We start from the raw sequence: 27454 nt of genomic DNA on the forward strand, positions 1-27454 counted from the left end.
GAATATTGACTAGATTGACCTGTTTGATCTATTGGAGTTCTTGGCATGCCCTTATGAATGGGAGAGAATGGCAGAAAGAGATAGTGAGACTCCTACGGATAGGTGAGGCTTCATAAATGAATGCAATACTTGGTTTCTTGTTTGTACTGACTTTGGCAATAAATCTTTGTAAGAATCCTTAATGATGTCATTAATGTGAGATTAATTATACCCCTTCCCATTTTACTCTCCCTTCCTACCCATTCAGCCACCTTTTAATAATTTATTCACCTGATTAACACAAGGGTGACACAGGCCGCCCTGAAGGGTTGGCCTGAAGCCACCCCTGAGAAAGCCAGTTTGGGGCCACGGCTCCAATCCATCTTTTGGCCGGCCCAAAAAGAAGTGGCAGATAGCTGCTGGATCATCCAGAAGCTGTCCCACATGTGAACACCCGGGCAGTGTGAAGCCAGCTTCTGGACAGCTTAAGAATGTGCGGCATCAAAGCACCACACTCCGGAGCCGCCCAGACAGCAGCTCTAAGAGGCAATCTAAATCACCCCTTTTAGTTTGAATGTGATCATATAATACCTAAAAATGAATTGACCACCACTTAATAATTTCCAAGAGTGATATCTAACATTTCATCCTGAGATTGTTTCACAGAGCAGATCATACTTGTGTATGTGTAGCAGTTTTGGTGGTTTTTCTTTTTTTAATTATTATTAATCCAATTGTTTTATTTTGTAAAATATTTATTGTATGGAATAAAATATTTCTTAAAATTTGATACTTCATGTTTTTCACCTGTTTTTCTTTCAAAACAAGGGAGGGTTTTGTTTTGTTTTTTTCCTGAGGAAAACATTAACTTATTTTCCTCTGCCAGGAGCAAGGAAGATATTACATGAATTGATCTTCAGCAGTTTTTTCATGGAAATGGAGTACAAAAAACTTTTTGCCATGGAATTTGTTAAGGTAATCTTAACATTCATCTTATAGTAGTAAAAATAATTCATAGCTTTTAAAATAGTGATTGAAACATCAAGGAAATGCCCCTCCGAGAGCAATAATATCCAATCTGATTAAAATAAGTTAATAATTATTACACTTTAACAATCTTTTTTTTATATAGATAGGTGGTACGTGGCTGAATGGCAATTATGTAACATTTTAATCATTTATGAAATAATTCTTCAAAAATAATATAGAATCTCAGAGCACATCAAGAATACTGCTATAACTATACACTGTGAAAGTATACAGTGGGACCTCGGTATTAGCTGGGGTTTGGTTCCTGAACCCCGCTTGGATACCAAAATCTTTGAATGCTGAAGTCCCATTAATTCCAGTGGCATAGTACAATGATGTCCCTTATATAAAATGGCAAAAGTAAGTTTTGCTTTTTGGAATTTATTTATCTTTAAATTATTTTTGAACCGTGGATGATTTCAAATCTGATGCCGCACATTCACTTTATCTTATCTTATTTTTATAATTAATGCTATGAGAGAGCCAGCATAGTGATTTAATTGTTAAATTATAATTCTGGAGACTAGGGTCCAAATCCCTGCTTGGTCATGGAAACCCACTGGGTGGCCTTGGGCGAGTCACTGTCTCAGCCTCAGAGGAAGACAAAGGGCAAACCCCCTCTGAACAAATTCTATCAAGAAAACCCCTTTTGGGTTTTTAGTCAGATATAAATCAGAAACGTAAGTCAGGAACGACTCGAAGGCACACAACCACAAAGTATCTTCAGTGTTCCAAGACTGCATGCTCTTTCAGGTAGAATACTTGGGAAAGAGCTATGTTTATTCCTCCCTCTATGATTTTTTTTAAAGAAAAATTATTGTACCTAATTTTTAGTAACCCCAATTGTCCTTCAGCTGTATATATGAGTGTAGAGAAATCTCGATGAGTTTTCCTACCAATATGTTTTAATGTTTCCCCTTTATTTTAAACCACTGCATCTATCAGGAAAGGTTGTTGAGAAAGAAATATTGTTCATATTCAGTAGCTAAACAAAGATAAAGACTAAGAAATTTATAAGATGATCATAGTCCATGGAAGTTAATGCTATGATAAATCTGTTAGGTGTCATAGGGCTTTTTATCTCCAAGAGCCTGTGATACCTATCCCTTTGAAAATACTCAGATGTTGACCTAATGTATGGCACCTGTGAGAGACAAATTCCTTACTAGAGATTATTAGGAAAGGAAAATAAAAGTTCCAGTATCTTAATGCACCTATACAAATGTGTTTTGAGGCTGCATGTGGGTATTGTATCCAGGTCACATCCTCTCAAAAAAGATAATAAAATGTTGGGAGAAATGTAAGAAAAGGCCATCATAATGATCAGCTTGGAGCCCTTTACTTTCAAGAGAAACTTAAAACTATATTTGAGACCGTTTAGGTTTGAAAAAAGTAACTATGGAGACGTATGATATAGGTTTATAAAATCATGCATGACTTGAACAAAGTTGATACAAAAAGTGTTTCTCCCTTTCTTATAACACTAGTTTCTGATCTTGTGTACCACTTAGCCAATCACCTTCACTTGAATTCTTGTCTTCACAGCATTACAAAGCACTACAGAGGGAATATATCAATGATGATCATGAAAAGCAGATTTCTGTGACAGCACTTTCAGTTCAGATGTTCACTGTTCCTACACTGGTAGGTACAGTTAATCATCCAAGGATAGAAATAATATTTCTCAGTGTTTTAACCATAATAGCTGTAGATGATTTGTACACTATAAGAAGTTTTCCAAAGAAAAAGTTATTTGAATCTGCCTAGATAGAAAGCTTATTTATGAATTCTAAAAGTAAATAAGGTAGACATGTGCCTCCCCAGCACCACCACATGCTCTCTTCATGTAAAAAGTTACTTTCTGAAGAGCAGATTCTCCTCTGTGCCAGAATGCTTTCCATATGACTTCAGAATGCTGGAAAGTTAGATTCCATAATCACATAGATAGAGAATCTCTACACATAGAGGAAACTCTCCTGTTCAGGAAATTGCCCTTCATGGGGAGGATGACAGTAGTCATATGGGAGGGGGAAGCTACCATGTTTTCCCCAGTGATGTATTTACATTCTCTACTTGCAGAACACTAGAATAGCTACAGTGCATTGAATCTAGCTTCTTTACCACCAGTGAGAACATTCGCCAAGTAGAGTCCTGTTCAGATGGATGAAGAGGGAGGGGAGGCAATCTTCATTGATTTCCTTTCTCTTTGGATTCCCAAGCACCCCTCTACCATTTCTATTGTAGGGTATGCCAGGGACATAGGGCATTGTAGGATTAGAGGAAATCAGAAGTTTGTCTTCCCTCTTCCAACTAATGGAATTTCTCCATTGGATCAGCAGCCTCACATGAATGGAAGAGTCTCTCTATCTGGGGAGCAGATGTTTGACTCTACAATATTTGTAACTAATGTCTAACTTGTTCTGACCTTATGAGAGTGTTCTGGATCTGTCACTTCAAATGACAGCTCAGACAGATGCGATGACCAGGAGTGCTTACTGTCAGCTTCAGCTGTTATGCCAGCTGCTCCTCTTCCTAGAGCTAGAGGACCTAAAAATGATAGTGCACACACTGGTAACCTCAAGGCTGGACTTTTGCAATGCTCCCTACATTGGGCTACCTCTGTACCATGTTCAGAAACTTCACTTAGTTGAAACCACAGCAGCCATATTGGTTACTGGTACATCCAGGAGTGATCATAAGACATCAATATTAAAATCAATCCACTGGCTGCCAGTTAGTTTCATATTGGTACAAATTGTTGCTTTATTATCTTTAAAGCCGTACATGGTTTGGGTCCAAGTTACTTATGGGTTTAGCAGACTACTTGGGCACATTATCACACCTGAAAGTGCCACAATCTTTAAAAAAATAAATTGGAGAATAAAGTAAACAAGATGAGGTATTCGTTTTTTCCATGTTCTGAAGTTGTAACTGTTTTAAATGCATTTTTTTTCAGGCCCGCCATCTTATAGAAGAACAAAATGTAATCAAGGTCATAATAGAGACACTACTTGAAGAGTTACCAAAATGTCTGGATAGAAATGGAAAATTGAATTTTCAGGGCTACAGCCAAGAGTTATTGGGTCGAGTGTCTGCAATTATATATGATCTCAGGTGAGTGTTCCCATATATGGATAACTGATAGACATAGAAATATAGAATAATAGGTTGGAAGAGATCCCAAGTTTCATCTAGTCCAGGCCCCATCCATGCAGGAAATTCATAGCCAAAGCATCCCAAACAAATGGCCATCCAATCTCTGCTTTAACATTTCCAGTGAAAGAGCACCCACCACATTCTGAAGCAGTCTCCTCTGCTGGTAAGGTCTAACCAAAATAGGGTTTAGATCAGTATTGTATTGAGTATCCTTTGTGGAGACAGATCTGTTTGAATAGATATCAATTGTCTGGGTTTATCCGCTTTTCAACATTTCAACTGTCAGCTGGGTAGTCATGCTAATCAGTGAATGTTTTCTTAGGAGTTTTATTATTCTTCCCAGTTCTGTTTTCCAAAAATATCTTTTTAAATTATAAAATGATTTTTTTTACAACAGATACATTTTAATCAGTAAGCCTGTTGTGTGGACAGACAAACTGAGAGAACAATTTTTGGAAGGGTTCCGATCTTTTCTGAAGATACTTACTTGCATGCAGGTACGTTACTTAATTTCTGCATATTATTTATCTTTAACCTAAAAACATATGTTTTAATCAAAGAATAGGTGGTAGAATGGCTAGTAATGCTGGAGTATTGTAAGTATATCCATACACCATACTGGTTTGTAGTGATATTATTATAACAAAAACATTTTTCAAAGATATTTTTAAAGAATGTTTATTTTTCTTGGATAGTTGTATTAGCTTTATCCAGTACAACTCTAGATCTTGCAGGGATAGAATTGCATACTGTAAATTAGGGCAAAATTAAATATACATCCTGATCCATAAATAGATTTAATTGGAAATATAGACTGATTTGACCCATTTGAAGCTCACTTTCATGGTTTCTTTGGCTTATTGTCTTAACATTTCACTAAATATGCCTCAGTTAAGTTATACAGATTTTTTGACAAATATTTAAATATTGCTCTGATGGGATTGTCATCACAGGGAATGGAGGAAATAAAGAGACAAATTGGTCAGCACATTGAGGTGGATCCTGACTGGGAAGCAGCCATTGCCATCCAAATGCAGCTCAAGAATATTCTTTTCATGTTTCAGGAGTGGTGTGCCTGTGATGTAAGTTGCTTTGATAAAATCCCATTATTATATAGTAGGAAAAATCAATTGATGGGAATGTTCCTCGTGGGCTCAACCCTTAGACCCTGCTCCCCAGAGCTCATATAATATTGTTATGTTTAGTTTGATTATGTCTTAAACTGAGGGGCCTCTTCATTCTGCTGCACTTCCCCTCTCCATGAACTATTTATATGCTTGGATGCTATAGGGAAAATAAACTTTAAGAAGTTACAGAGGCTTTCTTCACTGCCATTTGGGACGTCTGGAGGACGTCCCATTTTAAAAAAGGGGTGTCTCTTTTAGACGCCCCTGGGCCTAGTATGGACTCCGTCCGTACAAGATGGCGCCGGCCCTTCTACATGGCCGGCACCATCTTTGCGTATCGGACGCTGAGCGTCCGTACGCATCACATCCCTTGTGACGTAGCGAGTGCGCCCCTGGCGCCTCGCTACGTCGCAAACGCGACGGAAAAAGAAGCTCCATTTTGGAGCTTCTTTTTCAGTCCGCAGGGGAACCGCGCCGTGTGGAGGCCTCTGATTTAGCTGCTGTTCTGACTCTTGTACTTTAAAGCCAACCAATCCATTAGAAATCTTTAGATGTATCTATTACATCCTTTCTTTTTAAGTAGAATTGTATCCTTCATGATTTTACAGTCTACTAGAAAATCCTGAAAAATGACTTCTTACACATAATGTATTTCATAATACTGTGGTTAAGAAGTAAAATTCATTTTAAGAATGAAATGTCAAAAAACCATCTAGAAAACAAATTGATATAGAGATACTGTCATGTGTTAAGCATAATTTTGCCCACAACCCGTGGACTTGCAGCTAGAGGCCTTTAAAACTTTGGAGCACTAGGGATTAAAAGAGGGTTCTTACTAAGATTCAAATGTTCAGCCTTGAAGAAAATTACTTACAGGATATAGGTGTTAATGGGGAGGAAGGCTCTGATAAGAGCCCCTTGGAGGAATCCTGCTTTCTTAGAGCAACCAGATAATCTCTTGCTGACATCTTCAGTTCTTTGCTGTTATATGCTCTTTCCACCTCTTGTCCTCCCTTGGTCCACTGTGTTTCCCTTTTGACTCTTCCTACTCCTTTATCATGTCTCCCTCCTCCTCCCCCTCCTCCTCTTGTTCTTCTCTGATCTGTTTGGCAAAGGCAAGCTTCATTTGAATGCCAGAGGAGTTTCACGGACCTCTTAGATGCCTCTCTGATGGGCCTAAGTGAATCCTGTAGCTTAAGCATCCATCAGGGATTCATGTCCTGTGCTAAGCAGACATTCAGCCTGTTCATTGGCTGACACCTAGAGGCTGCAAAATCAGGGCTTCTTGGGAGACATGCTGTGCCATGAAAAGGAGATGGCAGCTCCTGTTTCCTCATGCTAACTCAGCAGCCTGTGATACATACAGGATTACTTGTATTTTCATCTATTAAGAATTAAGAGCAAATCCCAGGCTGTGGAACTTCCACAGGAGGTTAGGCTGCCCACCCCACCCCTGGTCTGCTCTCCTGGTATGCCAAAACCTCCTATTTAGCCTAGCATTTTTTTTGTATTAACTGGGTCTCTTAATGGGGAATAGTATACTGTTGTATTCATTGTTGTTTTAAGTGCTTTTGTGCTCTTTTAAATTAGTGTTGTTTTTAATAGGTTAGTTTATTTGATTGTTTTGAATATTTTGTTACAACCATAATTTATTTTAGCTATATTTAATTTTGGCTATGTTGTCTTGCATCCCATATCAGGAGAAAATGGGATAATAAATGAAAATTTTCTTGATGTTATAGTTAAATGCTCACATTTCTTGCCTCTAATCCAATATGAATGTGTGACTCTATTAAAGAATAGAAATTAACCCACTTAATTTATAGTAATAAAAGTAAGTCTTGTAACTTGCATTGGACAGAACATCACCTTGAGTGTGTTATTTTACTTATCAGTCCTAAATTATCCATGCTGTTTTCCAACTATAGCTAGTTAAAAGGCAGTTGTTAAGATATTGACAATTATTTGTACCTTTGGTATTTCTGTTCTCCAATATCCTCTTGTCATTCAAGTTTGAGCTTAAATGTCTTCCCACTGAGTCAGCAGTTCATGAATCTGCTGAACTGGGTGCAGTTCATAAACACTTATGCCAAGTAAAAGCTATTAGACTTGAAAGTGGCATTAAACTCCTTTTTGTTGGGATTTTAAATACCTCAGCTGCCTAATATGACTACCTCAGAGAAGTGGGAAAGACTGTGCTTTCAATATTGTAAAACAACAATTTTAAAAAATTGTCCATTCTAGGAAGAGCTATTGGTGACAGCTTATAAGGAATGCTACGCAGCAGTAATGAGGTGCAGTTCAAGTAACTATTCATGGGACAAAACAGTGATTCATTTATGTGGCCATACTCTGGAAAGCAAGCGCTTCAAGGTGTCCACAGATCCTGTTAGTATACATCTACCATTGTCCAGAATGCTTGCTGGTGAGTGTTTGCCTGAATGCTTGCTATTTTTGAGGCTTTTCTTTTCCTTTTAAATTCCAGTCACCTTTGGCTTACATTTTGAGAAACGTAATAGTTTGCTAAATCTGGATGTTTTGTGAAACTGTAATGGCTAATACGCATTGTTAGATTCATCCTCCATTTATTTGTCTAATCCTCTTAAAAGCCATTTTAGCAAATAGCAATCACCACACCATGTGGCAGCTAATTCTTCAAGTTAATCTAGCTTTTTATGAATAATAATTTTAGGATGTTACTCTTTCACACTTCTAATTATTTTTCAAAAATGCATGTAAATGTAGCCCCTGCTAGTCCAGTGATAATGGATACTTTAAAATTTGTAAAATTGCCTGAGGATGCGGGGAGGATTCTTGGGAGAGGTCAGGGGCACCATATGTGTAATAGATCCTTGACCTTCCTAGTTTATTAAACATGTCAGAGGGGTATTTGCTAAGTGGGTAGAAGAAGTGGTCTATGCTTCACTAAAGTAAGGAGAAATACATCATGCCTAAAGGAGGCAGTTGTTTTAAAAAGCCCTCCCTGGATCCTACCTTGTTAGAAAACTACAAGCCAGTTTCGAAGATTCCATTTTTGGGTAGGCACTGGAGCGTGTGGCAGCCACCTAGCTTTTTCCATCCTAAACCAGTGTCTGTAATGAACTGGATGAGGGCAAACAAATTGAAATTTAATCCAAACAAGACAGAGGTGTTCCTGATCAATTGAAAGGCAGATGAGGGAAGAGGTACCCAGCCTAAATTGGATGGGTTTGCAATCCCCTGAAGATGCAAGTCTGCGGCTTGTATCTACTTGTGTATTCAATCCTGAGCCTGAACGCTCAAGTTTCAGTGGTGACTAGGAGTATATTTGCAGAGTTAAGGCTTCTACATCAGCTGTTCCTGTTCCTAGACACATTGGATCTAGCCATAGTGACACATGCCTTAGCTGCTTCCTGATTGAATTACTGCAATTCATTTGGTGTAGGGCTGCTGCTGAAGAGTGCTATGAAAGTTCAGCTGGTCTAAAGAGCCACAGTCATATTGTTAATTGGGGCTAACAGCAGGGAACACAAGCTCCCTTGTTACTGTTTATGGACACAATTCAAAGTATTGATGATGTTATAAAATCCCTATACTGCAGAGGTTCACATTCTGTGAAGACCCATATTCTCCCATACGAGCATGCCCACTTTTTAGGATCCTCTGTGGAGGCCTTTCTGTCTGTCCCACCAACCTCATAGGTACATCTGGAGGAAACATGGGAGAGGGCCCTTTAGGTGGCTGCTCCCAGGCTCTAAAGCTCCCCTCTGAAAGAGGTTAGACTGACACCCTCTTTGCTATTCTACTAGATGTAGATAAAGACTTTGTTTCGGCAGGCCTTTACGGGCTGATTGCTCGGGAGAAAAGAGTCATGAGGTGCTGTGTTGTCAATATTAGGTTTTTTTTTCTTTTTAATGGTCAAGTTTTTTAACTACTTCTAATTCTATTTGAGAGTTCAGTTTTTAAATTTTGTATGATGTGATTTCTGGTTTAGTTATATTTCTTTTAACTTTTGGATGCTGCCTTGAGGCCGAAACAGAAAGGGCAAAATATAAATAAACATCATAATCAGCATCATGAAACCAGTTGCCAAGAGGTGGGGCCTCCTTCTCTAGATGTCTTCAAAAAGAGTCTGGATAGCTACCTTCTGGGAATGCTTTAGCTAAAGATCCTGCATGGAGAAGGGGCTTTGACTTAGTGGTCTATGAGACCTCTTTCAGCTCTATGATTCTGTCATCAATTGAAATGTTTTAGCCTTTTTTCATCTGGCAGATGCTCCAAGCTTTTGGTTCATTGGTTGGAATTACTTGCCTGATGTGAAGACCCTTGTATTTTGGGCTAAATGGAATTGAAGCATAACCTTTCACAGTATAATCATCTAGAAATTTAGGATCTCCAAGACAAGCAATGTTGGAATGAGTGAAGATTGTACAAATGGCATGTCGCAACTCACCCTTCATTAATTCAGATTTTACAATTTATTTATTTCTTAGGTCTGCACATACAATTGAGCAAAACTGGAGTAATTTCCAGACTCCAAGAATTTTTTATATCTGTAAGTATCTCCTGTGGATGCTTGGAGTGTCCTGAGGTTCAGTCAATATGTGCATCATTGCAATGTAGTGGTTCCCAATGCTTGGTCCCTTCTATGTTCATACCCTATAGTGCTTCTGAGGCCCCCTCTTAATGCTCCTGCTGAGTAGAATGGGACCTCCAGAGAGCACTTATCCTATCCAATGAACCTGCCACCACAACCCAGTGATTTGAATTCCCCTGTATAGGAACACAGTGGGACATTGCTGGGATACCACTGGTACTAAGATGTTTCCAACCCTGGGGAAACGGCTATCCTGAGCAAAGGCTTATGAAAGAGGAGCATGAGAGAACAGAGTATTTTTAAAGGACAAGGCTTTATTCTAAGTAAAGTATCTCTGTAGCAACAGGATATTTCTTTATGTGAAGAACTATCTTGTCCTTCAGATACAACTTAGAAATTACAGTTACAGATTAGGTCATTTCAAGCCAAATCAGGAAAAGTGACCAAAATCCCAACGTGACTAGCTGATACATTCTCCTAATTGTACTCACATATCAGATGGGACTTGTACTCCTTCATATTAATGGAGTGGCTCAGAATCTGGAATCATTTGTCCAGTCCTAACCAGCTATTCAGAGGGGACAGGAACATCCATCCCCCAAGCTCCCTTTGTTAGAGATCTTCTCATGGTCTTTAGAGTCTCCCTTGTGATTCTTATCCAGCCTTTTTATAACATCTGCTGAGGAGCATCTCAAAGGTTCATGTTTCTGCCCCGCTGGCCAGCTACTATCTCACCTCTGTGATAGCAAGCCTCATTAAAATGCAGCTTTATCTTCTTACACATTTAATCCTTTGTTACCTAGGGAAAATGTTATCTGCTGCTAAGATAATGGGGGGAATGCAAATCACATATCTCTACCCAGCCATGAAACTTACTGTGTGCCCTTGTCCCAATCACTTCTAATCCCAACCTATTTTGTTGTGTTGTTATGAGGATAAAATGAAGAAGCTTAGTGTGGTCTTGCTTAAGAATACAAGTGGATTTTTACATTACAATGTGCCCCACTTAGTTCTGAATTCTTTCCAAGAATCCTCTAATCCATTCCCTGATGGCTGTAAGCCATCCCTGGTGTAATGTAGTTCAGTGTTACTCAAGAGTGGTGGCTTCTGGTGGTGCTGGTCCCTGAGCTCTTGGCTACTGGTCCCTGACAAGTTTCCAGAAAAAAGAAAAGAAAAAAAGGTCCCCAATGGGTACAAATTTAATGCCGGTCCCAGGAACATGGGGGGAAGCACTGGTGGCCTTCATATATCAGCTTTATGATTAATAATATGGTTTGATCACAGAAAAACTTGAAGTATTTAATGTCTGTTAATTATTCACACCTGTCTCTAACATGCAGCAGGGTGACACCAAGATAAAATTAAGATTTGATGCAAGCAAGACTTTAAAACATTGGCCTTAGTGAAAAATGTGAACATCATTTAGGCACAGATTTAGGTTTGAAACACATGGGCCAAACGACGCTTGTCCCCAAACTGCCTGGAAGTTATTCTGAGGCCGCCTAAGGCAGCCTGAAGCCAGCCTGAAAAGGAGAAGCAAAAAGCCACTCCAGCTGGCGGCCCGTTGGGGACCACAGTATCTAGTCGCTGCGATCCTGGAGCAATTGAGGCTGAAGCGACCTCTGGTCACTCCTTTTGCCACATCTGCTTCATTCTGATTGCAAAATGTTTTAAACCAGCACTGTTTTGTACTTGCCAACTCCAAGAAACTATCAAATATATATTTTATCTACTTTCTTTTTCAAAACATGTATTTTCCTAGTAAATATTTATGGAGTTGCAGAGAAAGTTTTCTTACAGGAAACTCAGAGGGTATTTATAAGTTAATTTGTTATCTGGGCACTTGAGGTGAAAGTGAATTTAGTCATACTCACTGAGTCATACATTGAGTTATACTCATTCTCTTCGTACAGAAAATATGTAGATGTCTGTGACATTCTGGTCCTAATAATCATACTGATTGTAGCAGAACAGAAAGTAAAAACCTGATAAGGTACAGCAATGGTTCCCAAACTTTGCTCCTCCTGATGTTTTAGACTTGAGCTCCCAAAATTCCTGACTGTTGGCCAAAGCTGGCTGGGGCTTCTGGGAGTTGAAATCCAAAACATCTGCAGGACCAAAGTTTGGGAACCATTGAGGTAGTGTTAAAACAAGTCCTTCCTCCATCCTATTGTTGAATTTTTCTGATGGTAGAAATTGAATTTTTGTAATACCTATCTAGTGATTGCTTTCATTATGCAAATTGTTAGTTGTTTTAAAACCATCAATTTTTCCCACTTGAATTCAGGAAGCATTCCAAGTGCAGATGTTGATAGAATATCCTTTGCGTTGTCTAGCACTGGTTGCTCAGGTTGCTGCAGAAATGTGGCGAAGGAATGGATTGTCTCTTATCAGCCAGGTATGTTCCAAATTAACAAAACACGTTTATGTTTGAACCTATATTTCCCACAGAGGCTAAGCTGCAGTTCTATTCCTGCTTGCCTGAGTTCAGTGAACTCAGTGGTAATTTCTAATGAATGGACATTGATATGATTCCACTGTAAGTGCCCATTAAGCTTCCTGCAAACAAATTAATGACATGTTGTTGTTGCTGTTGTTGTTGTTGTTAGAGTAAAGCATGGTCAGTGAGTACAAAATTAAATAAATTACATGATAATGAAGAAAGTATAGAGGATTGTTTTGGTGTATGTTTTTGCATGCCTTGGACCAGAAGCAGATGAAAGGCCCTCCCGCCGTTCCAACTACCATTGCCATGGCTTCAGAAAGAGAAAAGAAGAGGCAGTATCTGCTGGACTTAATTCCACCCCCTCCCCTTTAACTTTTGTATCATGTCTTAATTAAATTGTAAGCATGAGGACAAGGAACTGTTTTGTTCTTTTATAAAGCACCCTATACAGTGATGGCACTCTATAAATAAATGATGATGATGCAGATGTACTAAAAAACCATAATATTTTTATATTTAGATTTTTAACTCCCTCAGTGCAAAGACCTCACATGGTTTGTAGATTCGCCACTTAAAAGCAATGGGTCTAATTTGTAATTTTTGCCTTTTAGATGTTTTATTACCAGGATGTAAAATGTAGAGAAGAAATGTATGATAAAGACATAATCCTTCTTCAGGTAGGGATGTTTTGAATACCATACTTGTGCTTCGTATATCACTTTTATTCTTTAAATAATTCAGTGTACATGTATCTGGTAGATTGGAGCAGCATATATGGATTCAAACAGTTTCCTCTTGCTGGTACTGCAAAGATATGAACTGCTTGATTCCTTCAAGAAGATTGTACCAACCAAAGACCAGGTAAATAGATCTGTCCTGTTCATTTCCAATGTTGAAAACATAAGAGGGTTGAAATATTAGGATTTCAGTCAAATTGCAAATATGTTTCAATCAAATTACAAAATTTTGCAAGGAATAAACAGTAGTGATTCATTAGTTAGACTATTTGCATCTTTAGCAAATTTTTAAATAGTGTAGGTTAACTAGATCACAAATTGTCTGCAACCTTGTGCACAAATTGTCTGCAACTTTGTAGATCAGAAATGTTAATACTATACTTTTTTGCAGAAATTGTTTGCATACATGAACACTTGCATGCCAATTTCATGCCATATGAATTCCTTTTTTCTGTTCATAAATATTGAGCATAGCCTGTAATCAAATTAATTTTCTCTAATCTTAATCTTCTATTCCATCCAGGAACTTGATTTGTTTGATTTTCCTTTAAATATTACAGGATTTGAATAAACAATGCAACACATTAATAGAAGAGATGCTTCAAGTACTTATCTACATTGTGGGTAAGAAAGAAATAGCTTTGAGAAAAGAAAAGAGTTTTATTTTCTTTTATTTTTTTTAAATCTTCTTTCCATGTATACAAAAAAAAACTGACCAGTTAGAATAACACCAAAACATTTGGTTTATTATCACCAATCTATAAGAGAGGATGTAGACATTATGCTATAGTTGGGGCAAATGATTTTGGTACACTCAGCATTCTTATCTGCTTTGAGAGTTTCTGGGAGTTGTAGTCCAAAGTAACTTTTTCAAGCTCTGTCCAAGGATATACAGTGCGCCCACGCCATACGCGGCCTTGAGCATATGTGCTTAAGCCGCGGCGCGCGCGCGGGGCAGAAAGGGCAGCGCGTCCCATTCAATTGAATGGGCGCGCACGCCCATTGCGCCCCACACCGCCGCGCACGAGCCCCATTGTTTCCAATGGGGCTCGAGCATAGGCGGAATTCGCCTTACGCCGAGGGATCCAGAACGGATCCCCCGCGTAAGGCGAGGATGCACTGTAGTCACTGCAGAATTAAAGCAGTTTGACATTACAGTAATTTAACAGCCATTGATCTATCTTATAGGAGCCATTCTGGCACTGATTAAATGCTGGTACTGCAGCCACAATGTTGTGAGTTCAATCCCAGGCCTCCAAGGTTGACTCAGCCTTCCATCCTTTTGTAGGTCAGGAAAATGAGTATCCAACTTGTTGGGGGCAATTGCCTTACAGATTGTAAACTATTTAGAGTGCTGAATTCACTTTTAAGCGATATAGAAATATAAATGCTATTGCTATCCTGTGAAATCCTGGGATTTATAGTTTGGTGAGATATTCAGCCTGAACTGTCAGAGAGCCCTGATACCTCAACAAACTACAGATCCCAGGATTATGTAGGATAGAGTCATGGCACTTAAAGTGGTGTCAAACTGCTTTATTTATTATTGCAATGTGAATATACCCCATGATTTACTTTGTAGCTGTCAAAGATCTTCCCATGATTTATCTTTCAGCATTCCACCATACTGTGTCTGGAATATGATCTCTCTTGAATTTGAGACAAATACACTCCACTGTCCATGTTTTTTAACATCTTGATTTCCCTGTCAGGAGAAAGATATGTACCAGGCCTCAGTCATGTGACAAAAGATGATGTTACTATGCGAGAAATTGTCCACCTGCTCTGCATTGAGCCAATGGCACACAGTGCTATTGCAAAATCTTTGCCCAAGGATGTAAGTGATTGTTTTCTTTGTTTTCTCATTTTCATTACTTTTTTTTCCCATATTGAAAAGTTTAAATATAGCTGCCATAATTCAAAGCTTGCCCCCTCCGGAGACTACCCAGAAAGATCTTTAGTATAGTTGCTCCTCCCTTTTATGTGACCTTATCCCTGGTACATACAATGTTGAGGTTTTTGTGCATGCTAAAAACACATTTTTTCAGCATTTCCAGATTAGTTTTATTGATCAACTAAACTGCTCATCACTCTTTTGCCAGGTTAATTGATTGATCTATATGATGGTGCATAATTTATGGTTTTATATACACATTATTTATAGTTCTTCATTGTGATCTCTGTGACTCATAATGACGCACATTAATGGGTCATTCCTATGCTTGCACAGCAGGGATTCAGAACCTAGCAAAGCTTCTACAATATTTTGGCATTAGCCCCACCTTCTTCTGTGCACATGTCTGACGCTTTTCACACTCTTTCCCCTCAGTTCCTTTTAACTACTGCAGCATAAACAGCGAGGTAAAGTTTGTCTGCACAGGAAATTTCTTTGACATGCATTGGGAGAAACAACTTTTCAATATCAAGTCCTCCCATTTGACCTTGCTTCAGCACCATGCATTTTCTTTATTATTCTTTTTTTTTCTATAAATGCTTTTTATTGTTTAAAAAAACACAATTTCTATAATCAGTCGCAGTCTACTACTTTTATTCCCCACTATATACTGGAATTGGATGTCTGTCATCAGCAAGAAACTTCATTTGGCTAAGCAGTTTTGGCATTTCATCTCCACTGCCACACTTCCCAGCCACCAGTGGGTATAGCTTTCTAGTCACCCATTGGTGTGAGTCACAGAGATCACAAATAGGAAGAACAGGTTGCGGCAGCTAACAAGGGCAATGCGATTTTAGGCTGCATCAATAGAAGTATAGTGTCTAGACTCTAGATCAAGGGAAGTAATAGTGTCACTCTATTCTGCCTTGGTCAGACCTCACCTGGAATACTGTGTCCAGTTCTGGGCACCACAATTAAAAAAGGACATTGAGAAACTGGAGCGTGTCCAAAAGAGGGCGACTAAAATGGTGAAAGGTCTGGAAACCATGCCCTATGAGGAACGAATTAGGGAGCTGGGAATGTTTAGCCTGGAGAAGAGAAGGTTAAGAGTGATATGATAGCCCTGTTTAAATATTTGAAGGGATGTCATATTGAGCAGGGAGCAAGATTGTTTGCTGCTGCTGCAGAGAACAGGACCCGGAACAATGGATGCAAGCTGCAGGAAAAGCGATTCCACCTCAACATTAGGAGGAACCTCCTGACAGTAAGGGCTGTTTGACAGTGGAACAAACTCCCTTGGAGTGTAGTGGAGTCTCCTTCCTTAGAGGTCTTTAAACAGAGGCTAGATAGCCATCATTAAAACTGTTGTAATGATACAGTATCTAGCCATTTACTTGGATACTGTTGGGGATGCTTTGATTTAGATTTCCTGCATGGCAGGGGGTTGGACTGGATGGCCCTTGCAGTCTCTTCCAACTCTACGATTCTATGATTCTATGACTGTGGTTCTTAGAGTGGTAATCTATGAACTCACACAACCCTACTCTCCTTCCCACTTTGTGTCTCTTTAATACAGAGCTGCCATGGTTCTGTGGTAGTCTATGGAACTGAGGGGAAGGGGCATGAAGAGTGCCAGATATACACACACAAGTGAGAGGAGCTGCCACCAAACACATTGTAGGAGCTTTGATAGGTTCCAAACTTCTGCTGTGCAGGTGCATAAATGACCGATCTGTGTGAGTTCACAGATGGTCACTCAAAGAACCACAGTTGCATAGAATCATAGAGTTGGAAGAGACCACAAGGGCCATCCAGTCCAACCACCTGCCATGCAGGAACTCTCAATCAAAGCATACCCGACAGAAGGCTATCCAGCCTCTGCTTAAAGACCTCCAAGGAAGGAGACTCCACTGCACTCCGAGGGAGTGTGTTCCACTGTCAAACAGCCCTTACTGTCAGGAAGTTCCTCCTAATGTTGAGGTGGAATCTCTTTTCTTGTAGCTTCCATCCATTGTTCTGGATCCTGTTCTCTGGAGCAGCAGAAAACAAGCTTGCTCCCTCCTCAATATCCCTTCAAATATTTAAACAGGGTTTCAGATAACCAACCTGTTGTTTTTAGTGTACACTACGGACTCTTTGGCTAAAGTATGTCAAATATCTTTAACAGGAAAATAATGAGACTGGCATGGAGAAGGTCATCAACAAGGTAGCCACATTCAAGTAAGCTGTTGCTCATTTTTAAATCAATGGTTAAGAGATAGTGATGGGCTGTGACTGATGACATTTGAAGTGTGTTTTCTTTCAAAGTTTTATAGGAAGCAGATATTTTAAAACTGTTGTAATGATACAGTATCTAGCCATTTACTTGGATACCAAAGTAATGTATTTATTTATTTATTTATTTATTTATTTATTTATAACCATGAGTGGGGTTGTTTACTAAATCAACTTGTCTGCCAAAGAACCCCTGTTCTGTGGCATATCTTAAAACACATGTCAATTTCACCTAGTCAATTTAACCTAGGGTTGAAGCAGACAGGGCAGTAGGAGCAGCCAGAGGCTGCTCCTGCCACAGGACTGCTGGGGGACCGTAACAACCAGATGCCACAGTTCCGAGGGCGCCCACTGTCATGGTCCTGAACAGGCTGTGAAAAAAAATGATAAGGATCTGCTCTCTTTGCAGCCAGTTTTGAGCCACATTTGGCAGGCCTGGCACAGCCTCAGAGTAATCCAGGTGGACAGCCCGGCCCAAGGGCAACTCTTTTGGGCTGTCTGTTTGAGGCCCTAGTTGGATTTTGTTTTGTTATTCTGTGTGAACTGTGGCCCAGTACATACCTTTAGGAATGTCCGGGCTGGTGGCAGCCTGTTTCCCTCCAGAGGAAAGCCGCATCCGCCAAACCGTGCGGCTTTCCTCCAGAGCAAAACAAACCCAGTGTTTCAGGGGGGTTTTAAGGCGCCGGAGTGACACCGTGAGTTGCTTACATTATAATGGCGGCGCCTGTATAGACGGGACGCAGCCATTAGCCTGCCGCCACTCCATACTAGGGTTAGGGACTGTGTGGTTGGTGCATAGTCCCTAACCCTAGTATCGCCGCCACCACGCCCCTTTTGGCCCGTCTGTCTTGGGCCATAATTTCCTTCAGCATGACTAACATGTCTTGCTGCTGTGTATTGTTAAGGATGGTTCAGCAATGATGGGCAAGTAAGATGGTCCACTGCCATTCATCTTCACGTTATGTTAACACCTAATAAATATTTGAAGAATTTCCTTGGAATCCCATTTCAAAATTGATGAATGTCATTATCAACAATATCATATCAAAGGAGGAAATTTATTGACAGAAGTACCAAGGTTGAGAACAAGTGTTATGTAAGGAAACATTGCAACATTTAGCCCTATCTAGTTTAGGATAAAAAAGAGCCAGTGTGGTATAATGACTTCAGTGTTGGTCTAGGTGTCTGACAGACCAGGTCCAAACCTGTGCTCAGCCATAGAAACCCACTGATTGAACTTGGGTAAGTCACACACTTTCAGCCTAAGAGGAGGATAATGACAATTCTCCTCTGAACAAATCTTGCCAAAAAAACACAACATGATGTGTGTCTTCAAGTTGTCTCTGACATATGACAACCTAACAACAACAACAACAAGGTTTGTAAAAAGATGAAGGAGAGTTACGATATTATGAAACAAAGAGTATGCAAGACCCTTGGTCTGGCCAAGCAGACCTCTTAAATTCTTCTATATAATAAAAACTCACATTTATTTATTTATGGTATTTATACCCCACCCTTCAAGCCTAAAGGCTATTGTTTCAAATAGTGTTTTTAATAGATAATGCATTGTTGGATTGCAGCCTGTTAGTCTGATCTAGTAATTACTTTTTTGTTTTGTTTTGTTTTGTTTTTGTTTAAACAAAGAAAACCAGGTGTATCAGGCCATGGAGTTTATGAACTGAAAGAAGAGTGCCTGAAGGAGTACAATTTATTCTTTTACCATTATACCAAGACTCAGCACAGCAAGGTAAAGAAATATAACATTCACAATAAAAGACTGGGCATGCATTTGTATTATCATTTACACTGTTTCCCCCCAAGCTGGCATGCTGCAGGCTACAACCCCTGTTATTCCCCTTCTTGTACCTCTTGTTGGTGTATGCCGAGAGTAAACTGGTTGAATCTTTTCACAGGCTGAACACATGGAAAAGAAAAGAAGAGCACAAGAAAACAAAGATGAAGGTAAAAAGTTGAGATAAATTTATTGTCCCTACTTTTCTCCCTCCCAAAATGGGAGTCAAGGTGAAATAAGAACACGGGAAGTTGACAGTGTGTCTGCTCTGTAGTAGTTTTCATGAAACATAAATAACACCATTTCACTATGCCATTATATTATGATATTACGAAAAAAAAATGCAGATCCAGGAAACTCTAGTAGAACAACACAATCATAAAAATGAGATAGTCAAAGCTAAAGGAGAGCTTCAGGAACTGAACATTTTCTTGAAGCAATGCAATTAAAAAGTTGAAAGTATCATCAAAGAGAATGTTTGTTGGAAAATTTATCCATTACATTCTCCTTTCCCTCATTACATAGATAGGGTCTCCCTCTCTTTTTACCTATCATATGGCTCCTGTCACTCATTCTTGGAGGCAATTTAACAGCTCTCTGCCAAGATTCTAAACTGCTTGTAACTGCAGTCACTAAGCAGTAGCTGCTGTCTTAAAAGATGGTGAGATTTACTGTATTTCTCCTTACCCAAATCATCACCAGTTAGGTTTTAGTTATTTTATGTATATATTTATTAAAGCCATTTTAAAACCACAAACTGCATGTTTGTTGTTGTTTTTCTGAGTAAGGTTTTCTTCTTTGGGAAGACAGATTTAAAATAATAGCCTGATCCACACTTTTGTTGTTCTGCTGATGAAAGCTGAACTCTAACAAGTTTAACTTTCAAACTTGCATATTTTTGTTTCCCTTTAAAAGGGTTAACGCCCTGGGAAATTAAAATTGCACCCCACAATATTGTGAGATGTGGGTATATAAGTTCGAGGCCCTAATGTGGCTGCAATGCTGGACCAGTAAATGCGTTCTATTTTGGGTTCAGTTTCAATTAATGCTCACAGAATTATAAACCTGTCTGACAAAATTAAGAAACAAGAACAATATAGGTTGTTATTTTTGGATTCTGAAAAGACATTTGCTAGAGTTGAGTGGGATTATCTTTATCAGTTTTATTGACATTTAGATTAAATATTAAATTCCTACAGTGGGTGGGTGGGATATATTATAATTCTGTAGCATCAATCTCTACTTATAGTAAAACAGAAATATTCCAACTTAATTAAGTTATTTGGCAGGGCTGTCTGTTATTAGCACTGTTATTTCCCTTGATGTCTATTTTTTTGTGGGCAAAGTTATGTTTTAGTAGTTGCTAGTACAACACAGAATTACTCAATTGTTGAGAAAACAAGGGTCTTTCTGAGATTAGGCAGAATTTGAGAAACTACTTTTTAAAAAAGAAATGATCAAAAGGAATACTGAGTACAGTGCGCCCGCGTTTTACATGGGTGTGCCATATGTGTCTTTCAGCATACTCTGAAAGTCGTACCAGAAGAGCCTGTTGCGGGGCCTGGAAGAAGTAATGGGGCACACGCGCCACCGCATCAGTGTGCGTCGCAGCACAAGCACTATTACTTCCAATGGGGCTCCAGCACACGTGGAATTCCCCTTACGTTGAGGGATCCGGAATGGATCCCTGTGTAAGGGGAGGGTGCACTGTAAATTGTATATGTTATGGGGGAAGCTGGAGTGACAGTGTTCAAGATAAAATTTAGTTTGGTTTTGAGTTTAATGTCTAAATAATGCACTCTACATGGGGCAACCCTTATACCAAACCCGGAAGCTACAAATGGTACAGAATATGGCAGCCAGGCTGGTCACTGGAACTTCCAGGGCCAGCCATATTACACCGATGCTTAAAGACTTGCATTGGCTGCCTATTCGCTTCCGGGCACAATATAAGGTGTTGGTAATGACCTATAAAGCCCTAAATGGCTTGGGCCCAGGATACCTGAAGGACCGCCTCTCCCCGTACATTCCGTCCCGCACCCTCAGAACATCTGGGCAGCAATTACTTAGGGTGCCAGGGGCTAGGTTGACCTCTACCACGAGGAAGACTTTTTCCATCGCCGCCCCGGCCCTTTGGAACACGCTGCCCACAGAGCTCCGCTCGGCCACCTCCCTGGCCCAATTTAGAAAGGACCTAAAAACCTTTCTATTTCAGATGGCATTCCCCGACTAAAGTCCAGTGTGGTCTTCTGTGGCAAAGAGGACTGGCTAACGGGGGTTTTATTCTGTTTTATTTTGCTGCTGTGTAATTGTTTTAACCTGAATGTATATGTTGTGTTTTATTGATATTTGCTGTGAACCGCCCTGATCTATGGAAGGGCGGTATAAAAATAAAAATTTTATTATTTATTATTTATTATATTGATTAAAGTTGTTTGTCCATCTGTTTGAGGATCAATAAAAGTGCAAAAAGGAGGTGGAGGAAGAGAGTTTCTGGAAGGCAATACTCAAAGACCCGTAAAGGTTCTAGGGTCACAGTCATGTTTGGGAGTGGGCCCTATGTGCATACCCACCTTACAAGCAGAAAACAGAACTTCTGTGACTGGTATATCTGGATGTAGTACTTGCAGATACAGTGCGCCCTTACTTTACGCAGGGGATCCGTTCCAGACTCCGCCACGTAATGCAAATTCCACCTTTAAATGAATGGGGCCCGGGCATGCAGCGGTGTGGTGGTACGCACACGCCATGGGCACATACTTTATTGTTCCCTATGGGACGTGCTGTCCCTTCTCCCTGCGTGGCTTTCAGTGTATACACTGGTCCCCCGGGTTACGAAATTTTCGGGATACGAATAAATCCCATAGGGATTTATTGTTTCGGCTTACGAAGGTTTTTTCGGGTTACGAAAAAACCTCTGCGCTGTTTCAAATGGAGCCGCGGCGCAGCCGCGGCTTTTTCCCCATTAGCGCCTATGGGCTATTCGGCTTACGAAGTATCCCTGGTTACGAAAGCGGCGGCGGAACGAATTAATTTCGTAACCCGGGGTACCAGTGTACTGAAAGCCGTGCAAGTGCGCCCACATATGACACAAGCGCACTGTATATGTTGGAGAGTAAGTAGCAGAGTGCTTGTTACATATATGTGATATTCCAGGTTCAGTTCCTAGCATCTCCATTTGGGTCCAAAATACACTGCAGAAATAGTCCAGTTTGAGACCGCTTTAACTGCCCGGGTTAAGTTCTAGGGAATCCTGGGAACTGTAGTTTCTTGTGGCACCAGAGCTCTCTGATAGAGAAGGCTAAATGTCTCACAAAACTGTAGTTCCAAGAATTCCTTAGCATTGAGCTAGCGCAGTTAAAGTGGGTCTCAAACTGGATTATTTCTGCAGTCTGTTTTGGACCAAGGAAGGTTTTTGAGATTATTTGTACAGTGAACAAATTATATATGAGACCTTGGAGAGTTATTGTCAATAAGAATAAGAAATCTGGGCTAGCTGAACCAGTGATCTAACTCAATGTAAGGCTGTGCCGTTTGTTCACATGTAGTTAGGTTCATCAGAGCACTTTACAGGTGGAGGTATATTCAGTTGAACTTGATTTCAATTGATGATGGCCCGGAACACACAGTCCAAAAGAAACAGTTTCCTGATGATGATGATGATGATGATGATGATGATGATGATGATGATAAATTTTATTTGTATTTCCCGCCTCTCCCTGCGGATCAAGGCAGGATTACAGCAAAGAATAAAAACCACAATACAATACAAAATACAATATTATCTAAAAATACAGTCAGTAAAATAACAATATTACTACCAATCACTTAAAAGGCCAAATCATAGTCAATTTTCCATGCTATCAAGTCAGAGTGGGACTGTTCCATAAAATCAGCTATAAAAGGTCAGGTGGATAAGCCCGCCAGAATAGATCCGTCTTAAGTGCCTTTTTAAAAGCTTCTAAGGTGGTATTGAGACGGATCTCTTCTGGTAAGTTGTTCCATAATTTAGGGGCCATGGCTGTAAACGCTTTATGGAAGGTTGTATTTAGTCTAGTTTTCATATGTTCCAATAGTTTCTTCCCTGATGTTCTAAGAGTGTGGGGCGGATTGTGTAGGGAGAGGCATTCCCTTAAGTAACTCGGGCCCAAGCCGTGTAGGGCTTTCAAGGTAATAACCAACACTTTGTATAGCACCCGGAAGCTTATTGGCAGCCAATGAAGAAATCTTAATATTGGAGTAATATGGTCAAATCTTGATGTTCCTGTGACCAATCTGGCTGCAGCGTTTTGCATCAACTGAAGCTTCCGAACTTGGTACAAAGGTAGCCCCATGTAGAGCGTGTTACAGAAATCAAGACGAGAGATTACCAGTGCGTGTACTACTGCTTCAAAGTCCCTCTGGGCCAGGTAGGGACCCAGTTGGCGTATCAACCAAAGTTGGTACCAAGCACTCCTGGCCATCGCCTCCACCTGAGATGATAGCTGTAGAGACGAGTCCAGGAGTACTCCCAAACTGCAAACTTCATTATTTAGGGGAAGTGTGACCCTGTCCAGGACTGGTTGGTAAATCTCCAAAGTGTGATCCTGTCCAGGAGTACCTATCGCAAGCACCTCCGTTTTCTCTGGATTCAGCTTGAGTTTGTTTTCCCTCATCCATTTCCCTCAAATGTTTGAGAAACATGGCGTTTAGATGACGCACGCCCCCACAGTGGCCAGAAACTGTTCTGATGCTACCCAAAAGAGGCTGCCACTGCCTCAAGAAAGAGTCAGTTTAAACTGGATCCTGGTCAGTGCAGCATGGGACCTGCAGTGGCAGCCCACTTTGGCAGCAGGCCATACAGCTGCTACAATCCTGACTCAATTGCAAATCCTTCCCCGCCATCTGCTTCACCCCTATGATGCCCTAAAATGAGATCCAACGTAAACCTGCCTATATATTGTGTACTGACTTGCAGCCAAATGTGGGCTTTTGTAATGCCAACTGCAGAACAAGCTTTCATGGCATCATAAAACAATTAGTAAAATTTTAATGCGTTAGTATGTCTCCTTTTTCAGCGCTGCCACCGCCTCCACCTCCTGAGTTCAGTGCTGCTTTCAGAAATGTGGTGAAAGTTCTGAACTGTGATATCATGATGCACATTCTTAGGACTGTTTTGCAAAGAGCCCTGGAGTTGGAAAGCCACTTGTGGACAGAAGCTATGATCCAAATGGTACGTTTGCCATCCATATTTTGGGGGAGATTTCTGACTTTGAGGATGTTTTTGCAATGCTTTTATCTTTAGTGCCTTGAGGATTTTTTGTCATTACTTATTCCAGCCATATATAATCTGCTCTTCAAATAATTCCGAGGGAGCTGTGTGGTAAATAGTTGAACATCCACTACAATTAAGAACTGTATATCTGTCATAGACCTTTGTTTCCACTTGTGTATATCAGAGTTGTAATTTTGAGTTGCTGCTGAACTAAAATGTTAATGGATTTGTGTCAGAGTAGTTACATGGGCTATAATTGTAATGTCTTTATTATCATGTAAACAGTGAATGATTCAGCTGTGCTTGTATGTCAGGGCCATACTACAAATGAAATAGGAGATCCATGGTTACATCTCTCAGTGCTTTTATGTCACATAAATGAAGCTGTGGAGGGAAATCAGTTTGCTTAGGCACAGCTGGGAGGGAGCATGTTTAATCATATGCTTCCTCAATTGTTTTCTAATCCAAGTCATACTCTCCCTCCTGCCCACCAGCTGCCATTAGCCCAATTGCAAAAATTCTGGTTGTTCAGAACTTTGCAGAGAGACTGCTGAGCAGTAACTCACCATCAGTGCACATACTCAAGGGACATAGTTCGTACCTTCCTGCTTAGTTCCTTTCAACCAGTGTAGCCGCAATATGATTGAGGATATTCTCCATAGAGCTCTCCTTTGGAGCTCAAGGTGGGGGAATCCAGGTATATTTTTCTTTTTTTCCTTTCATATATTTTCTTCTGTCTCTCACACACACTTTTGTATTTTTGTCTTTTCCTTGTTGACTATCCACCTCTAGGAATTTCACTGGCTGTTTCCATAGCTTTATGGTTCTAAAGATTGTATTTCCTCAGAGGTATTTAGTTGCAGTTACGGGGTGGGGGGGGGATGAAAAAGTGAAAGACAAAAACTTGTGGAGAACAGAAAAACAATAATATTTAGCATTGTTTACCTAGCTGAAGAGCAAGAGCCAGGTCAAAGTATTTCACAGTGTTACTGCTGCAGCAGTCTGTCACTTGATGCCTCTGTTGTCTTGGGGAGGGTCATATTTTAGCAGCCTGAGTAATAAACATGTATGCAGCAATATTTCATATTTGCTTCTGTGTAGGTTCTTCATCTCCTTGCTTTGGGTTTATTGGAAGAGAAACAGCAGTTAGAGAAGGTTCCAGAGGAAGAAGTGACATTTGACTTCTATCACAAAGCATCAAGTAAGTGTATTGTCTTATAAAGATGAAGATTTTCATGGCAGCATATTTTACACTCAGTGTATTTCATATGCAAAGCTTCTAGTAGATAGTCCAGGTCTCCTAAGATACCTTTTTTGTTTGTGGATGCTGTAGTTTCGGTTGCATAACAAAAAAACTCGAATCAGTATTAGAATGATGTGAAATAGGTTCTCCACATTTGTTCTCCCTGTAAAAAACCTGGAAAAGTTATTAGCCCCAGAAAAATGGTTACCAAAGAAAAGCTTCAAAATGTTTGTCATTTAAAGATAGGAAACAAGAAAAGTGTTCAGCTTGATCAGATCTGAATTTGTCTGCAGATATGCATTCCCTGGCATTAAGACTGTCACCATTCATCTGTTGGCAGCTTCCTTCTTGTACTTCAGGTCCCTGTTTGCCCTGGAGGAGAACAAAAAAAGGTGGGGAAATAAACCAGGATAGCACAAAAAGCAGAGAAAAATGAGGGAGAACAATGTGTTGAAAAAGAAGAAAGGGAGAAAACCCCCACAATTTCTACCTTGTTAGAGATAAAAACCTTTTGAGTGAACAAGGGGTTGGATTCATGTATAAATCTAAATGTTGTTGAATTTTGGCTCTCAGCATTCCTCGTTGGCTATGCTTGCTAAGTTTTATGGGAGTTGCAGTCCAACATCTGGAGGGCTGCATGATTTCTACCATGGGGTTTAAAATTGAAAGAATTAAAAGCTAAAACATTTCAAATATATCTAAGTTGCATTATTAAAAAAATAAAACAGTGCAAAAATTGGATTATATATTATAGAACAAAGTTTCCTCTACAGAAAGTAATACATTATTTTGTGATATTTGGTTGTATTATGAAGGCTTTTTATCTATTAAACAGGTCCTCCATTGTTATATTTGTAAGTTATCTTATTTACATGTGTAAATGAATCTGACATTTATTTTGTCATGTTACTGTGATGTGTTGATATTTCTGCCTGTTCTATAACCAGTCATCCTAAAATACCTTTTTACTGTTTTAAATATTTTATAATGCAACTTAGATATGTTTTTAAATATTTTAAATTTTAGTTCTGTACTTTTAAAATCCCATCTTTATTTGTATATTTCTCTAGAGTGCCCTTGAAGAAAGACCATTGTTTGAAACATACTGAGCCAAATAAAGTTTTTTCTCAGCTCCTAGAATTCTGTCCTGTTTTTCTTTCAATTCACTGGTGACAGGAATACTTTTTCAAAAGAAATGTGTCCAAATTGTTTGTAGTGATGAGTGCATGAAGCAATAGAAATGTCTTCATAGACTTGCATTTGGATTATGTTACATCTTGTGATAAATAATGAAGCAACACCATCTTAGTGATGCACCCTGTCATTTTAAAAAGAAAATATATATCCTGTGAAATCCTGTGATTTGCAGTTTAGGGAGAGCTTCTTAGAATCCTCAGCCAGAGAATTCCAGTGCCTCAACAAGCTACAAACCCCAGAACTCTAGGGATGCAGCCATAGCAGTTAAAGTAGAAGCGTAGTGCTGTAATTGTAGAATGAAAGGACTCCAGATGTTCAGCCGTCAATTCCCAGAAGTCCCATGGTGAACAACAAGGGATCGTGGGCATTGTATCCTGACATATCTAAATGCTCAAGTGTACCCTGCCAATGCTGACTTCTTGTGCATATATATGCATGACTTTTCCTACCTTAAATTCCTATATCTCTTTGCAAAGGAATAGGAAGCTCTGCTTTGAATGCAATGAACATACTAATGATTTTGGAAAAACTGAAAGGAATTCAACAGTTGGAATCACAAAAAGACATGATAAACTGGGTCCTACAGGTAAGATCTGAACAGACAAAACTTCCAAATGTTAAAAGCCAACAGGAACTTTAAAAAATATTGTTGAAATTTTTCTGCAGAATCCGCAGTCCATAGACTAAATGAGTTTCCTAAAAACATGCCGGGTTATCTTCCATGATTTAAGTAGTAAACCATGAAAG

At 39.7% G+C, this 27454-nt stretch overlaps 1 protein-coding gene across 2 annotated transcripts in view; it reads left to right on the top strand.

Annotated features, from left to right (window-relative positions):
* UBR1 (ubiquitin protein ligase E3 component n-recognin 1) overlaps window positions 1-27454 on the top strand; it is an 83329-nt gene that overhangs the window by 23356 nt on the left and 32519 nt on the right. For both annotated transcript variants that reach the window (XR_006102545.1, XM_042455389.1), the window contains exons 10-27: window positions 866-954; window positions 2554-2652; window positions 3965-4122; window positions 4562-4661; window positions 5118-5246; window positions 7536-7716; window positions 9764-9825; window positions 12155-12265; window positions 12925-12990; window positions 13073-13174; window positions 13611-13674; window positions 14763-14887; window positions 17112-17164; window positions 18866-18968; window positions 19135-19183; window positions 24071-24225; window positions 25369-25468; window positions 27184-27293. Coding sequence is in view for 1 of the 2 variants with exons in the window: in XM_042455389.1 (XP_042311323.1) it covers window positions 866-954; window positions 2554-2652; window positions 3965-4122; window positions 4562-4661; window positions 5118-5246; window positions 7536-7716; window positions 9764-9825; window positions 12155-12265; window positions 12925-12990; window positions 13073-13174; window positions 13611-13674; window positions 14763-14887; window positions 17112-17164; window positions 18866-18968; window positions 19135-19183; window positions 24071-24225; window positions 25369-25468; window positions 27184-27293 (1856 nt within the window). In the remaining variant the exon portion in view is untranslated. The remainder of the gene's footprint in view (window positions 1-865; window positions 955-2553; window positions 2653-3964; window positions 4123-4561; window positions 4662-5117; window positions 5247-7535; window positions 7717-9763; window positions 9826-12154; window positions 12266-12924; window positions 12991-13072; window positions 13175-13610; window positions 13675-14762; window positions 14888-17111; window positions 17165-18865; window positions 18969-19134; window positions 19184-24070; window positions 24226-25368; window positions 25469-27183; window positions 27294-27454) is intronic.

This window comes from Sceloporus undulatus, chromosome 1 (genome assembly GCF_019175285.1).
Source record: "Sceloporus undulatus isolate JIND9_A2432 ecotype Alabama chromosome 1, SceUnd_v1.1, whole genome shotgun sequence".
NCBI classification, from domain to species: Eukaryota; Metazoa; Chordata; class Lepidosauria; order Squamata; family Phrynosomatidae; genus Sceloporus; species Sceloporus undulatus.